We start from the raw sequence: 14,962 nt of genomic DNA, 5'->3' as shown, positions 1-14,962 counted from the left end.
TTTTATTTCACATAATTTGAGGCTGTGTTGTTGGATGCATGTGTGTCTATTATCAATAGATATTCTTGCCACTTTGCTCCTTTTCCCACTAGATGATCTCTTTCCTTTTCCAATAAGGTTTTTTTCCTCCTGAATTCTATTTTAATCATATATTATGAAGCTCAACTTGTTTTTCTTCATATTTGTCTTATGTATCTTTTCCTACCCATCTATTTTAAATAATTTTGAATCCTTCTGTTTATTTCATAGAAAAAAAAATCATTGCTAGAGCCTTAAAAGAAAGTCCAACCTGATAGTCTTGGTCTTTTATTTGGTGACTTTAATTAATTTACAATTATTTTAAAGCTATGTGAATACTTATTACTGCCATCTTTTCTCAAATTGTGCATTAACTATATGTCAGGGGTCTTTTTCATGAACAGGTCTTTTTTTTTTTAATTTACATCCAAATTAGTTAGCATATAGTGAACAATGATTTCAGGAGTAGATTCCTTAATGCTTCTTACCCATTTATCCCATCCACCCTCCCACACCCCCTCCAGTAACCCTCTGCTTGTTCTCCATATTTATGAGTCTCTTATATTTTGTCCCTCTCCCTGTTTTTATATTGTTTTTGTTTCCCTTCCCTTATGTTCATCTGTTTTGTCTCTTAAAGTCCTCATATGAGTGAAGTCATATGATTTTTGTCTTCTTCTGACTGACTAATTTCACTTAGCATAATACCCTCTAGTTCCATCCACGTAGTTGCAAATGGCAAGATTTCATTCTTTTTGATTGCTGAGTAATACTCCATTGTCTATATATAACACATCTTCTTTATCCATTCATCCATCGATGGACATTTGGGCTCTTTCCAAACTTTGGCTATTGTTGATAGTGCTGCTATAAACATTGGGGTGCATGTGCCCCTTCGAAACAGCACACCTGTATCCCGTGGATAAACACCTAGTAGTGCAATTGCTGGGTCGTAGGGTAGTTCTATTTTTAGTTTTTTGAGGAACCTCCATACTGTTTTCCAGAGTGGCTGTACCAGCTTGCATTCCCAATGAACAGGTCTTTCCACTGAACAGAACAGATTCTGTTTCAGTATTAAAAATGTATGCATTCTTAAAAAAAAAATTTTAAAAAAAAGGGGGCGCCTGGGTGGCTCAGTCGGTTGAGCGGCTGACTTCGGCTCAGGTCATGATCTCGCGGTCCGTGAGTTCGAGCCCCGCGTCGGGCTCTGTGCTGACAGCTCAGAGCCTGGAGCCTGTTTCAGATTCTGTGTCTCCCTCTCTCTGACCCTTCCCCGTTCATGCTCTGTCTCTCTCTGTCTCAAAAATAAATAAACATTAAAAAAATTTTTTTTTAATGTATGCATTCTTTTTAAATTTTATGATATGTCCCTTAATATAAAAGACCTATACTTATGACATTTATTTTTACTAAACATGAGTATAAATGACCATCCATATATTCCAGTACTCAGTTTAGAAAATGATACCTAAGGAAACAAAACCATGGTGGGTGCTGCCTTTATACCCCTCTTCATGACATCTTCTTCCCACCCACTCAAAGTTAATAACTTTTAAAAATATGATATTTATTCTCCTTGCACATAACTGTATTTTTGCTACATATATATGTATCCCTAAATTATGTATAGTAATGTTATGCATGTTTTAAATTCAATACAAATGGTACCATCTGTATGTACCTTTTGCAACTTACTTTATTTTGCATCCAACATTATATGTGAGATTTATCCAGGTTGATACATATATTTATATTCATTGTTCTGTAGTGTATTGTACATATCCATTATATGAATAAGCCACAATTAGTTTATCTAAGGTATAGATTATCAATAGGTAGATAAAGAGATAATAACGTATGTGAGTTTCAGAAGCAGTAGACTGGAACCAAAACAAAATGAACATTATTTTTTTTTAATGCTTATTTATCTTTTGACAGAGAGAGTGAGGGGGAAGAGGGGCAGACAGAGAGGGAGAGAGAATCCCAAGCAGGCTCCATACTGTCAGCACAGAGCCCGATGTGGGGCTCAAACCCATGACCCATGAAATCATGACCTGAGCCGAAACCAAGAGCCGACCGCCCAACTGACTGAGCCACTCAGGTGCCCCAAAGTGAACATTCTTACAATGATTTTAAGGAGATGAAATGCAAATGAACTCATAAAAATAAATGGATAAAATTGCTAAGTTGGACATTAAGCGAATTGACATAAAATCTCAATAAGAGGAAAAACAAGCCATGGTACCAAAAACAGTTCCATCAACTGATGACCCCTGTATTAGTCTGCTCTGGCAGTCATTACAAAATAACACAGATTAAATAGCTTAACAACAGAAATATGTTTTCTCTCAGTTCTGGATGCTGGAAGTGCCAGATGAAAATCCCATCAGCATTGATGTGTAGTGAAATCTCACTTTTATCTTACACATCGCTGTCCACCAGCTGTGTCCCCACCTGGCCACTTCTCTGTGTGTACATGGAGAGGGAAAGAGAAAGATCTGTGCTATCTCTCTGTTTTTCTTTTAAAATTTTTTAAATGTTTGCGTATTTTTGAGACAGAGAGAGAGACAGAGTGTGAGTGGATGATGGGAAGAGAGAAAGGGAGACACAGAATCTGAAGCAGGCTCCAGACTCTGAGCTGTCAGCTCGAACCCACAAACCGTGGGATCATGACCTGGGCTGAAGTCAGACATCCAAGCGACTGAGTCACCCAGGCGCCCCTATCTCTCTCTGGTTTTATAAGGCCTCCAGTCCTATCAGATCAGGACCCTACCTTTATGACCTCACTTAATCTTAACTGCTCCCTCAAGGCCCTATCTTCCAATACAGTCACATTGGGGGTTAGAGCTTCAGCATATGGATTGTGGAGGTACGTGTTCTCTCTCTAATACTCCCAAATCTTATATCCCATTTAGCTTTGCCACAACATTATTAAAAAGCAACCTCAAAATCTTAGTGGTTTACAAAAGCAAATATTTATTTTTCTTGGTCATGGGCAGGTAGTAGGGATGAGTGTGGTCTCAGCTGGTGTTGGCTGCATGTGGATCTAGACTGCAGGTCAGCTTTAGGTCCACAGGCTTCATTTTGGAATCCAGGCTAAAAGGGCAAAGGACACCTAAGCATGTACTTTTCAGGGTGATTCCAGTACCACAAGAGCACAAAACCCAACCACATAAACATGTTTCAAACCTCTGCTTGTACCACATCTACCAGCATCCCATCAGCCAAATCAAGTTACTAGGCTAAGCCCAAAATCAAGGATCAGGGATGTCCATTTCACCTACATTGTGGCCATGGTGAGAATAAACATACACACACACACACACGCACACACACACACACGCACACTACCATGGGAGCGATAGTTCAACAGGCACAGCATAGATTCTCAAGCTCCAAGTGTTTGGCATGAGTCTTAATGACACTAGAAGACATTGTTTTGCTATGACGGCCCATGTGGGTTTTGCGTAGTAAAGACTGATGCTGCAGCCACACCATCCATAAGCTAAAAGTCTTTTGTCTCTCATGTTGTGCTTTGATTCCTCACCCACTCCCTACAGCGCTTCGTAAAGTTCTGAGCCAGTGCACCCTGCTTTTGTTTGGAGAGTTCACATTGGTCACACTCTTTCACTCTGTGAGCTCTGAGTCCATTGAGAAGTATGGTGGGAATTCAGTGCAGTATTGGCTTTATTATGGTGAAGTTGCCTTGGATCCCAGACTGAAATGGCTTCTCATCTGTTTCCCCTCCTGATATGACTTCCTAGTCATAGGTATTACTCCTAGAGAGCACCCTGCCTGTCTGCTCTGTTTACAGCGTGGGGAGGAAGCAAAGCTGGTCAGATTAATACAGAGGAGGAGAAACATAGAGCAAGAAGGGTGCTTAAAGACACAGGCCTTGTGGAGGCAGGAGGCAGAGTCACTGACAACTGGTGGCCACTGCGGAAACCTCCAGGCTTTTGAAGGAGTCACTCTCTAGGTGACCGAATTCACTGAAGATGAAGGCCCTTGGACAGTTTGGCTTGAAGAAAATCAGGCCCAGAGGGGACCTGGTAGTTGACCATGAACATAAAAAAGACATAACTCCATTACTTCTCTCATTCATTCAATAAATATTTGAGTCCTACCTTGTGCCAGGCATACTGTTTTTTGTATTGGCAATTCAGCAATTAACAAAATAGCCATATCCTTGTCAGTGTGGTACTGACATGGTTTATGGAATGGGGTACAAACATTAAATAAAAAATGTAGATAATATATATTCTGACAGAAGGTAATAAATGGTAAAGACAGAGAAAAAAGGGAGGGAAGAGGGTTAGGGTGTGTTGGCAAGGTGAGGTACAATTTCAGAAAGGATGGCCAGGGTAGGTGATATTTGAATAAAGATCTGGAGGAAATGGGGCCATGGGGTTAGAGCATTGTGCAACAGGTGAGGCAAGTGCAAACACTTGAGGGGGTAGGTGCCAGGGTTGAGGAACAGTAAGGCCAGTGTGTGACAGGAAGTACAAGATGAGGCCAGACAGGTCATGGGGCTAGTGGTGAGAGGAGGGAGGGAAGATCATTGTGGACCTTGGAAGTCCCCACAATGATCCAGGTGCTTATTCCATGAAGTGGGGAGTCGGTGGAATACTTTGTGCATAATGAAGACATTTGGGTGATTTACCTTTACAGCGCCAGTTGGGCAACAGTGTGGAATACAGACTGAATGGGAACAAGGGTCATATTCCGTGTGCTCCTGAGAAATCATTAGAGTCAGTGGATATAAGGGGGTGACTTTACCAACTAAAGAACCTCACCTAACTGACTATCCACCAGGGAAACTGGGTGCTCAGTCACCTTGGGAGTCAGCAGCATGTAACTGACAGTCCCAGTAGATGTGAGGGTTGTTAACGCTGGGAAATTCCTACATCAAATAAGGCATTAAACTCTGACATCCCAGATTCCTTCCACTAATGAGCATCTCTGGTGCCACAGCATATATCACCCTAATCTCCCCCAGTTAGAATATAGGCTCCATGAATATAAGGAGTTTTGTCCCTTCTGTTCATTGATCTATCCTGGTGCCTTAAATAGTGTCCAGTAAATAACAGCCACTCAATTAGCATTTGTAAATGTTTGAATGCCCCTATTAAACATATTGCAGGTTTTTAGGGGTGCCTGAGTGGCTTAGTCAGTTAAACAACCGACTTTGGCTCAGGTCATAGTCTCCTGGTTTGTGGGTTCAAGCCCCATGTTGGGCTCTGTGCTGACAGTGCAGAGCCTGCTTGAGATCCTTTCTCTCTCCCTCTCTCTCTGCCCTTCCCCTACTCATGCTTCCTCTCTCTCAAAATAAATAAATAAACTTAAAAAAGATATTGCAGATTTTTGAGCATCATACTTTTGTTCTCAGCACCTCAGAGAATAAGAATAGTTGGTTGGATGGCACCTGATGAATTTTCCAGGCCTGCCAGTCAGTGTGATTGCATTTCAGACTCTGAGCCATTGTTTCTAAAGGGCTTTGCAGGCTATAGGGTGTATGAAGGGTGCTTATGGGGAGGGAAGGCAGGGATGGGCAGTGGCAAAGCTGAGTCAAGGGGAAGTACACAGAGAACCTCTGGTGCTAGGGATCTCTGAACATGAAGGTGGATTGTCTTGGAGATGTCTCGAGTTCTTGTTCCATTAAAGGTGTTTCCTTAAAAGCTAAAGATACAGGATACAGAAGACCTATCCCATCCCAAGCATGTTGCCTTTGCTTCGTGGTCAGCCTGGTCAACAAAGTATTCACAGGTCTTTAGGCTTTCCTTGGAAAAACACCATAAATAGCAGTAGGGACGCCTGTTAAGTGTATTTAAAACCTCTTTTTTTTTTTTTCTCGTCTTAATGAAGTTCACCAGTGACAGTATTTTTTCAAAGACTTCTGTGTGGGCACAAGCATTATTATGCATCCCCAGACACCCACCCGGCAGCTACGCCACTTCCCCCTGAGGTTTAACAGGATCGCCAACATCAAAAGGTAGGCTGACGGGGCTCACCTTTGCCACCAGATAAGCCAGTGAGACCTGCTGTTACGTTTATTGAACAATCAATACAACGAGATACACAGTATGTCTTTGCAATGATTTTATTTCATAGTTAGCTTTAGTTTACTTCAGTATATGTGCTGCCGAAGCGAGCACAGCTTTAGTTTATTTCAAACTAAAGAGAATGTTTTTAATATTAAGCATGCATTTATATGTGTCTTCCATGCTCTGTATCCGATGAGTTGCTTTCATTACAAATTAAAAGTAGACTTCGCTTCATGATGACCTGGAAAAAAACAATAACAACCAGAATTTTGTAACTTTATTGTGAAAATATTGAAATCTATTATCTCATTTACTCTTTAAATTAATACTAGCTAGTAGATATTGTTGCCTTTGATTCACAAATAGGGAAATTGAAGCTCAAAGAATGTGTGACCCATGGTCATATGGCTAATAGAAGGCAAATAGTTCTTGACTCCAAATGTATGTTCTGAATTCATATGTAAATATACCAAAAGTATGTCCCTACCTTTCAAACTCAAACGATAGAATATTCATAATTATAACTTCATGGGACAGACATTTAAATAGATTTGTATTTTCTAGCAGATGATCCCAGTATCACAGGGAGATACTGGGAAAATGGAGGAAAATGAACCTAAATTTTAGGAGTTTCAGCTACTGGAACTCCCTCTTCTCTTTCCAGACAGTGGTTGGGCACATTGCCCTGTGAATTTTTCTACTTCATGAGCTTAGGGAGGGTTAAAGTGTGGACTGCATCCCTGCAATACCCAGTTTTCCAGCCTCCCATCTGACAGTACAAGGGCAGTCACCTTCCTGGAGTTGTTTACTGCTTAAGTCCAAGGTCCCTGCGGCGCCTGTTGTAGACTTTGAAGCCCATAGAGGTAGGCAGCAAGTTGGTGTTTGCCACGCTTCCGGCTTTGCTCAGCAGGCCTCCCAGCCAGTGGGCCACACAGGTGGCAGAGTTGCAGGTTCTCTTCTGGACAGTGACTCTGATTAGCAAGGTGGAAAAAGAAAAGAAGACCTGTTAGAGACTGGAACAGATACCTGCCACATAGAACCATCATCGTACAATTACTGCTCTGAGAGGCACCAGTTAACCTTGTGTCTTTCCTCAATCACAATTGTCACTGCAGAAATACACAGGCTCTTGGGGAAAATGCCATGATCACTCCCACAGACATTCCCAGGGGTGTCAGAAAACCCAAGGTGGCTCCGGGTGAGTGGCCATGGAACACAGAGCTGTAACAGCCTGTCTTTCCTGTATAAATAAACTACAAATCAAGAAAGGCTTATGAGACACAGAGAATTATGGCCCCAAACTGATCCTAACACGAGGATTGTCTGGAAGTCACATCCCACTCAAAGGCATCAAATATCCCTTGTTAGAAATACAAAATTTCCCCGACTTACCTGGAAGAAAAGGCGATTTTACAGCGTTGGGTCCCCGAGGTGCTTACCTGTTCTTTACTGCTCCTGTTCTTCCTACTTGAGGTTGGTCCAAGGACTAGCTACTCCACCCTGCACCCAGCTACCACAGGGCTGAGGCTACTTCTAAGCACAGGTCCCTGAATCTGGGAAGCCTGTGGTGTGGGCCAGAGCAATAACCACCACCGCTCAGGTCTTTTGAGAAATATACTTTTATTCCCCATCGGCAAACACATTCACAAGCAGGACTGAGAAGCCGTGCTGTGATTCCTCAGGGGAAGCACAGGGCTGCCCCCCATCTCTTCCTGCGTGATTCTCTTCTGGCCTGTTCCTCTTGCTCTCCTCCCATCTGAGGTTCCAGACATCCACTGCCATAAAGAAAGCCACCGATACCAGCAACCCGAGAGGACCACACGTATCACGATATAGGAAGGAAGGAAGAAAGGACATTAGAAAAGAGAGGGAGGGGTTTAATAGGCATCCTGGGTCATGCCATCGTGAGGGCCGTGGTCTCTCTCCAAGCTGCTGGCCATGACCCTTTTCTTGCCGGGTGCTCCGACCCCAATTGCAGTCTGAGGGAACGTGTGAAACTTGTTGAGGTCCTGTGTGTATGTGCCCAGCACACAGGTGCTCAGATTACTGCACCGCTTAGCTCGGAAGCTGTCCAGGCTGCAGGGAAAAGACATGCCAGGTGGTACCATGCACCAGGGTCTGCCCCTGTGGCGATCGCCCAGAAGGTTAGACCAGGGAGGGGGCACTCTGAGTGGGGGCAGGAGGGGCAGGCAGGAGGGCAGCTCACACATCCTCCATTAGGAGAACTCCGAGGTTTGCTGAGCCAGGGCAGCGTGGGGCAGGGTTGCAGTGGGGAAGGGGTGCCCTTTCCTAGCCTTCCGCATGCCGCTCAGTCCTTCTTGCTCTGCAGAGAGGTCCTTAGGGTAGATGCAGGTGCAGCACATGCCAGGCAGTGCCAGGGCCAGGCCAGGGGCTGGCGTGAGCTCCAGGCTCATGGGACATGGGGAGGTGGGGCTGGGGAAGGGCGTCTGGCCCCATGACAACATGCACGTCTCCACAGATCCTACACATCTCAAGCCCCCAGACCTACCTCAGGTACTGCTCTACCTGACCCCACCCTCTGCAAAGCCTTTGGCTTCACCTTGCAAATGTGCAATGAAGGCTCCATGTGGATGTGAGAGAACGTCAAGTGCAGGTTTACAAGGAGAAACCAATTTCTAAAATCTCCTGGGATCTGTGGGGTCCATCTGCTGGCCTCACACTTACCAGTCCTAACTCCTCCAATGCTGGGAAGTCTCCTCATTGCTTTCAGACCAGTTTCCGGAGGGAGGGATTTCATACCTTCCCCAGTTGCTTTCAGAAATGGATCTTTTTACATGTGGTCTAACCATAGTCTCTGTGTGGGACCTCTGTTTTCAGTGGTGCGTGAGAATAGCTGGGCCCCAGGCCGAGGAGAGCCATGGCAGTGTGCTGGCCTCCTGTCCAGCCGTGTTCCGTCTTACCTCTTAGGATATGCCTTCCTTGGCAGGACAGGAGGGAGGGGATGCCCTGAGCCAAGTGGAGTGGGGATCCTCACCTGGAGCCCTCGGTCTCCTGCTCCTGCTGCAGTTCACTGGCCTTCCTCTGCACAAAGTCCTTCACCATTGCAGTCAGCAGGAGGCGCAGTTCCTCCTCATTGAGCATAGCAGCGTCCTGAGGACTCTCCAGAGCAGACCTGGGGAGGGGAAGAAAACACAATAGAAGCTCTGGGTCGCTGCCTGTCTCTCCCAAGATAAGCAGCCAGGCTTCCTAGTAAAAGCAACAGAAGCATTCTGTCAGATCAATGAGTTATCTGAAATTTATAATAAAGAATATTGTATATCAGTGCTGTTTTTCAATTATGTGCTACACACCTTATATCAGAAAATATATACTCCCCTTTGCCCGGCTCACCAGTTGGTAAACTTTCAGCACACCACAATTTTGAGAATGGAATTGTCTGATCCCAGGAGAAGTGGGAGAGGAGTGACCTCCAGGCAGGGCTGGCTTACCTGAATGGTGCTGCCTGGAGCATGCCCACCTGGTACAGGGCCAAGATGCCAAGAACCAGGAGAGGAGAGAACTTCCAGAAGCCCATGGCGCTTCTCTGCAAGGGAAAAAGAATGTCATTTTCTGCACCAGTTTGAAGTTCCATGAGCCCAAGAACCTGGACTCTGGTCCTGCTTCTTTCTTCCTGTAACTCCCTGGCATGGTGGCTTCAGGCTGGTAATGCCATTCCTTTCCCCAGTGTTTCCTCACTGGGGAAGTGGACTGTGGGAAGATCCAGTGAGACTGAAGCAAGCTATCCCAGCAGGACAACTGGGGAAAGAGGACTCAGTGCATAGCCCCCTCCCCACCACCTCACACACTACATTACCTGCTGGCCAGGTCTCCATTGAAGACAATCCCGGGACAATCTCCTGTTTCCTACCCAGAGCTGTACTCCCTGTGTAGGGCTTTTGATCATATCTGGCCATGGTGTGGGGCGGGGGGGGGGGGGGGGGGGGGAGTTAGCTAAAAAGGGAGTATCTGTCTCATTGGAATCTTAGGGAAACTGAAGAAACAAATACTACTGCTCACCTGCTCTGCACTCTAGTAGAGAATCCCCTGCAAGAACCAAGTTTAGCAGAGTCTTCTGAAAACCAGGAAAAAAGCTCCCAGGACTCACTACTGGGGCTTTCCTTTCCGGGCTGCCGGCCCCTAGTCATTGCACCTATTTGCCACCCACTGGCGCTGGTCCAGGTTCCGAACCGATTTCCCAGGGACCACTAGGCACAAGACATGATCCCGTGAGCACCCTTGTGTCCTACTGTGTGCACAGTGCCTGCGGAGCTCCAGCGTCCTGAGCGCAAGTGTAGCAAGAGACAGCGAGACTGATGGAAAGATTAAAGCGGGAAGTCTCCGAACTGAGACAGCTCAGTGTACCTGGGGTTTGAATAGCGGAGTAACAGATTTTGTGACGAAGAGACCCAGACAGAAGTGCCCAGAGACTCAAAGATGGGCAGGAAGAGCAGATACAAGAACAACTAATGCAGAAGAGGGAGAGAAGAAGAGGGAGAGAGAGAATCATACAGCGAAGGTAGGAATCTCGGGGCTCACCTGGCAGCAGGCAGCAGGTGGCTTGGAGCCCAGGCGGTGGCAGCTGCGGTAGCTTTGGCGTCGGGCGATGGCGCTGTGGAAGTGTCAGGGACACTTGAGCAGAGCAGTGGCTCGGCTGCCTCCCAGCACCAGCAGCTGCTCTTATTCCCGCCGCTCTGGGTCTGGGGGGGGGTGGGGGGGGGGTCCAGGAGCTCTGAGCAACCAATGAGGGAAAAGATCACGTACCCCAGATGGATTGTGTCACCCATTTGCGTCTAGAACCTAGAACATTCAGCGGGACCATCCCACTTGTATTTGCATTGAGGTCATTGATGGAAGTGGAGGGAGGGAGAGGGATGGGACCAAGAAGGAACATCCTTATAAAGTGAGCAGGAAGTTGAGAGGGCAGTTTGATGTCATGGTAAATTTCACCGGTGCAGTTCCGCTGCACAGGTTTTGAACATGTGCCCCACTCTGTCCCTAGCTTGCGTTCTTACAGGGCAAGATCCAGGAAGCAGGGAATCCTGGCTCCTCAAGTCTGACCCGAGACCTCCCCACCCCCAACCCCTGTCCAGTGGAGGCTTGGAGGGATGACAACGTGCATCAGTGTTGATTCTGGGCTGGAATTACTCTGAGGGGCAGAGCTCCCGGGAAGTCGGAGATAGAAGTGATAGCAAGAACTTTGTCAGAACTCAATTCCAGCTGTGCCAATTCCATGCTGTAGAATCAAGGGCAGGTAACTTCTTAGCACCTCAATGTACTCACCTTTGAAATGGGGACCATAGTCCCATTTTGACAGTGTGGTGTCCTTAGTAACCATGTACCTGTCCCATAACAAGGTAGAGATTTAGAAGAACACTCAGGCCCAAATGGGGGATTCTGTGAAATCGCGATCGGTTTTCCTTCTTCCCACCCTATGTGGCTTCCTGGACTCCTGCTGAGTGGTCTGTCACGTGCGTAGGAGTGGAGAGCCCCGCTGTGCCTCAGCATAAGTGTGTAAGGCACCAATGCTTCCCAAGCCACCAAACAAACCTCCAGCCCTTCCCTCTTCCTATCCGCTATCCATCACCCCAGGTCCTCAGCCTGCTGGAGCCATTTGCTCAGCTGCCCCTTGCTTCCGGCTGCTGTTTGCCAAGTTGTCCCCTGTGCCCACATCCCCCGCACTTCAGTCCTCCTCTAGAGAGCAGAGAATGCTTGCAGGTACTGAAGAGTCCCTGCGGACACCAACACTCACATTCAAAGCTTTCACACACACAAACTCACTTCTGTCTCCAAATCATGTGCCCACTCCCCAGAGCTCAGGCAGGCACAGGGGTCTGACACACGGGACACCCTGTGGGTTCTCTCTGAATCGCAGCCCAGCCTGCCTCCGAGTCTCTCCCCCATAGGATCGCGTGCACACATGGCATGATGCTGATCTGCTCTCATCAAATGCACTCACTCTCATTTTTCAAAAAAAAAAAATTTATTTTGGGGAGAGCGAAAGCAGGGAAGGGACAGAGAGATGGGGACAGAGGATTCGAGGCGGGACAGAGAGATGGGGACAGAGGATTGGAGGCGGGCTATGTGCTAACAGGCTGATAGCATTGAGCCCGATGCAGTGCTCGAACTCACAAATCGGGAGATCGTGACCTGAGCAAGAGTCAGATGCTCCACAGACTGAGCCGCCCTGTGCCACCGCACTAACTCCCAATTTTAAGCCTGCTCTCTAACATGCAGTTATTCAGCACCAGATCCTCTCCAGGACCTATCCCAACTGGAGGGCTTTAGGACCTCTCCACCTGATCTTTCACTCCTCTCCTGCCTGGAGGTCCAAGGTCCTGACTTGCTGCCCTCGGCACGGAGAGTGCCGAGAAAGCGGCTTCTCACTATTCCGAGGATCTCTGGGTGTGAGCGAGCGGCGCGTCCAAGCCTCAGCCTCTACACACTTCCCCAGAGCGGCAAGCATAACCGCGGCGGCAAGTCTGGTATTCCAGCCACAGTGGGTGGGGACCGCATCACGGGCTGTGGCGGGCAGGCAGAGACCCCAGTTAGGTGGTTTTCCCAGGCAGAGCAGAAATCCTGCCCGGGTACGTCCTATGTGATCCGGGCAACGTACCCGGGCAACGGTGCATCCCTATCCTCAGTCCCCAGAAGCCTTTGCGTTTCATAGAACACACCTGCCTTTTGCCACGTCTCTTTCCCTTCCAATTTTGTGCCTCTGTGTTGGGGACACCTAACTTCCAAGATGCTCTATTCAGCATTCCTCGCTCTTAACTCCTGGTGCTGCCCCCAACGTGAAGGAGTAAGTTCGGAGCCACGAAACTGTTCTCTGAGTCCACCCCTGATTTACCAAGTAAATACAAGGAAATTTAGACCTTCGTGTGTGCAGATTGCTAGCTTATGTCCAGCTATCCTTAAACCCTCTCCCAACTTAAGGCTAATACATAAATCGCTAAGGAAGGGGCACCTGAGTGGCTCAGTTGGTTACTTGCAGGGACTCTTGGTTTCGGCTCAGGTCAGGATCTCACGGTTCCTGGGTTGGAGCCCTGCATTGGGCTGTGTGCTGACACTGCCGAGACTGCTAGGGATTATCTCACATTGTATCTCTCTCTGCCCCTTCCCCGTTCTCTCTCTCTCTCTCTCTCTCCACACCCCCCCCCCCGTCTCCCAAAATATAGAACTTTAAAAAATAAGTCACCAAGGAAAATACTGATGTTAAAATAGCAATTTGACTGTTTTGCTCTTGATTGATTTTCTAATCTTATTTCGTAACTTGGTGTGAAAGGACCCACGTGTGGGCTCCGTCTGCATCGGGACTCTAGTCCCTGTCTTTGGCCTCATAGCCACGACCTCAGCTGGGGGAATGGTAGCAATGTCTCCTCCCTGCTGTCAGTTCCTGAGTACACAGGCTCTTCGCTGGACACTGAGCCCAGCACCAGGTCCCACAAGATCATCTCCCACAAAGCCCTGAACACTGCTGCCTGGAAGCCTGGGTGAACAAACCACGGAAGTGCATTCTCCAAGAAGTTTAGAAGATCAACAGCCAACAACTTCCTGATCATCTTCTGAGCCAGTTCCAGCCCCCTTCACACAATCAGGGGACCCCTACAGCCATCATTGCCACGGTGGAAGGTATCTGCCAGTACAGACTACAGGTGCCTCACAGGTACCTCACTCAGATCCCTGACAAGACCTTGTCCATGAGCATAGCGGATGCCTTCACCATAGGGGCACCTCCGACACAGGACACAATAAGACCCCCTACACACCCCTCTCAAGAAGGACCATGGCACCCCTAGTACCCGCATTGTAGGTAGTCTGCGGGCTGTGCCCCAAGCGATCCGACCGATGCCCTCGTGGACGACAGAGGACAGTCAGTTGGTATTTCTGGGTCCTGTGTGTCACCAATTTTGGATGGGGCAGGAATCCCCACTAACTTTCGTCCTGTCCTGCCTTGTTAGCTGAGCTGGGAATTTTCAGCGAGTCAGGGATAACCTCAGTCCCGCTGACTATCCTCTCATTCTCCTTGCACGAAATAATTTAAAGAGAGAAAATAAATCCAAAACCATTTTCTACTGAGCTACATGCCTGATTATCAAGTGAAAGCAAGGAACAAGTTCAGACCTTTCTGTGTGCAGATGGCTTAAACTGAGACAGGCAATCCCTTGAAACTCCTCTGGGCTTCTCGTGGGATCACCTGCACACACAGCCTGACAACGATCTGCTCTCATCATACCTGCACTAACTCTCAATTTTAAGCGCACTCCCGAAACACAGTTATGCAGCACCTCAACCCTCTCCAGGACCCAACCCACCTGGAGGGCTTTAGGACCCCTCCACCTGATCTTTCTACTCCAAGCTTGCCGGGAAGGTCGGAGGTTCAGACTTGGTGCCCTCAGCGGGTGGATTGCCTAGAAAGAAGCTGTGCATTGTTGCCAGAATCTCCCAGTCTAAGAGCAGAGTGTGTGATTCTCAGGCTCTACACACTCTCCCAGCACCGCTGCAGGTGCGTCGGCAGCCGCGGGCTGCAAATACCCCGCCCATAAGGCGGGCTGTGAACGTGGTTGGTGGGCCTGCATCACGGGGCTGTGCTTGCAGGCAGAGACCCCAGCCAGGCAGAAACCGCCCCGAGTGTGCCCTGAGTGACCAGAACCACAGTGCACCCCCATCCTCGGTCCCCAATAGCCTCAGTGTTTTAGGACACATCTGCCTTGTGCCGCATCTCTTCCTCTCCCAGGTTGGTGGCCTCTGTGCTCAGGGACAGCGTGCTTCCAAGATGTCTTTAATTCAGAGTGCCTCCTTTTTAACTCTTGGCGCGGCACTGCCGTCAGGGAACAAAAGCTTGGGGCTGGAGAACTCCGTGCAGGTTATGCTGGCAAGGCTGCAGGGGAACCCGGGAATGGTCAATA

The 14,962-nt window shown here is 47.7% G+C and overlaps 1 protein-coding gene and 1 long non-coding RNA gene across 4 annotated transcripts in view; one reads left to right on the top strand and one right to left on the bottom strand.

Annotated features, from left to right (window-relative positions):
- Nucleotides 1-14,962, top strand: part of LOC131487526 (uncharacterized) — a 67,798-nt gene that overhangs the window by 16,376 nt on the left and 36,460 nt on the right. The window lies entirely within an intron of this gene.
- Nucleotides 6,097-10,730, bottom strand: LOC131487524 (calcitonin receptor-stimulating peptide 1-like). Of its 3 annotated transcripts, XM_058688328.1 has the most exons (5): nt 10,593-10,718; nt 9,506-9,600; nt 9,052-9,189; nt 6,848-7,027; nt 6,097-6,297 (listed from the first exon to the last, which is right to left on the bottom strand). In XM_058688328.1, the coding sequence occupies exons 2-4, from the start codon at nt 9,589-9,591 to the stop codon at nt 6,862-6,864; spliced, it is 390 nt and encodes a 129-aa protein (XP_058544311.1). In that variant the 5' UTR covers nt 9,592-9,600; nt 10,593-10,718; the 3' UTR covers nt 6,097-6,297; nt 6,848-6,861. The 3 variants fall into 3 exon arrangements, with proteins under 3 accessions (XP_058544311.1, XP_058544312.1, XP_058544313.1); XM_058688329.1 differs by lacking the exons at nt 6,097-6,297; nt 6,848-7,027 and adding an exon at nt 7,700-7,831 and having other exon boundaries at nt 10,593-10,725; XM_058688330.1 differs by lacking the exons at nt 6,097-6,297; nt 6,848-7,027 and adding an exon at nt 7,873-8,132 and having other exon boundaries at nt 10,593-10,730.

Source organism: Neofelis nebulosa, chromosome 10, assembly GCF_028018385.1.
Source record: "Neofelis nebulosa isolate mNeoNeb1 chromosome 10, mNeoNeb1.pri, whole genome shotgun sequence".
In the NCBI taxonomy this organism is placed as follows: Eukaryota; Metazoa; Chordata; class Mammalia; order Carnivora; family Felidae; genus Neofelis; species Neofelis nebulosa.
Note: the sequence above shows the minus strand (reverse complement) of the source record. Positions and strands in the feature narration are given on the sequence as shown.

What these genes read in the sequence shown, in the direction of transcription:
- LOC131487524 (XM_058688330.1), bottom strand. Translation starts at nt 9,591, where the DNA reads ATGGGCTTCTGGAAGTTCTCTCCTCTCCTGGTTCTTGGCATCTTGGCC. An exon ending in CTCCAGGCAGCACCATTCAG is followed by an intron (nt 9,190 to 9,505) that starts GTAAGCCAGCCC and finishes TCCCCTCCCCAG; the next exon opens with GTCTGCTCTGGAGAGTCCTC. An exon ending in CAGGAGACCGAGGGCTCCAG is followed by an intron (nt 8,133 to 9,051) that starts GTGAGGATCCCC and finishes TTTTCCCTGCAG; the next exon opens with CCTGGACAGCTTCCGAGCTA.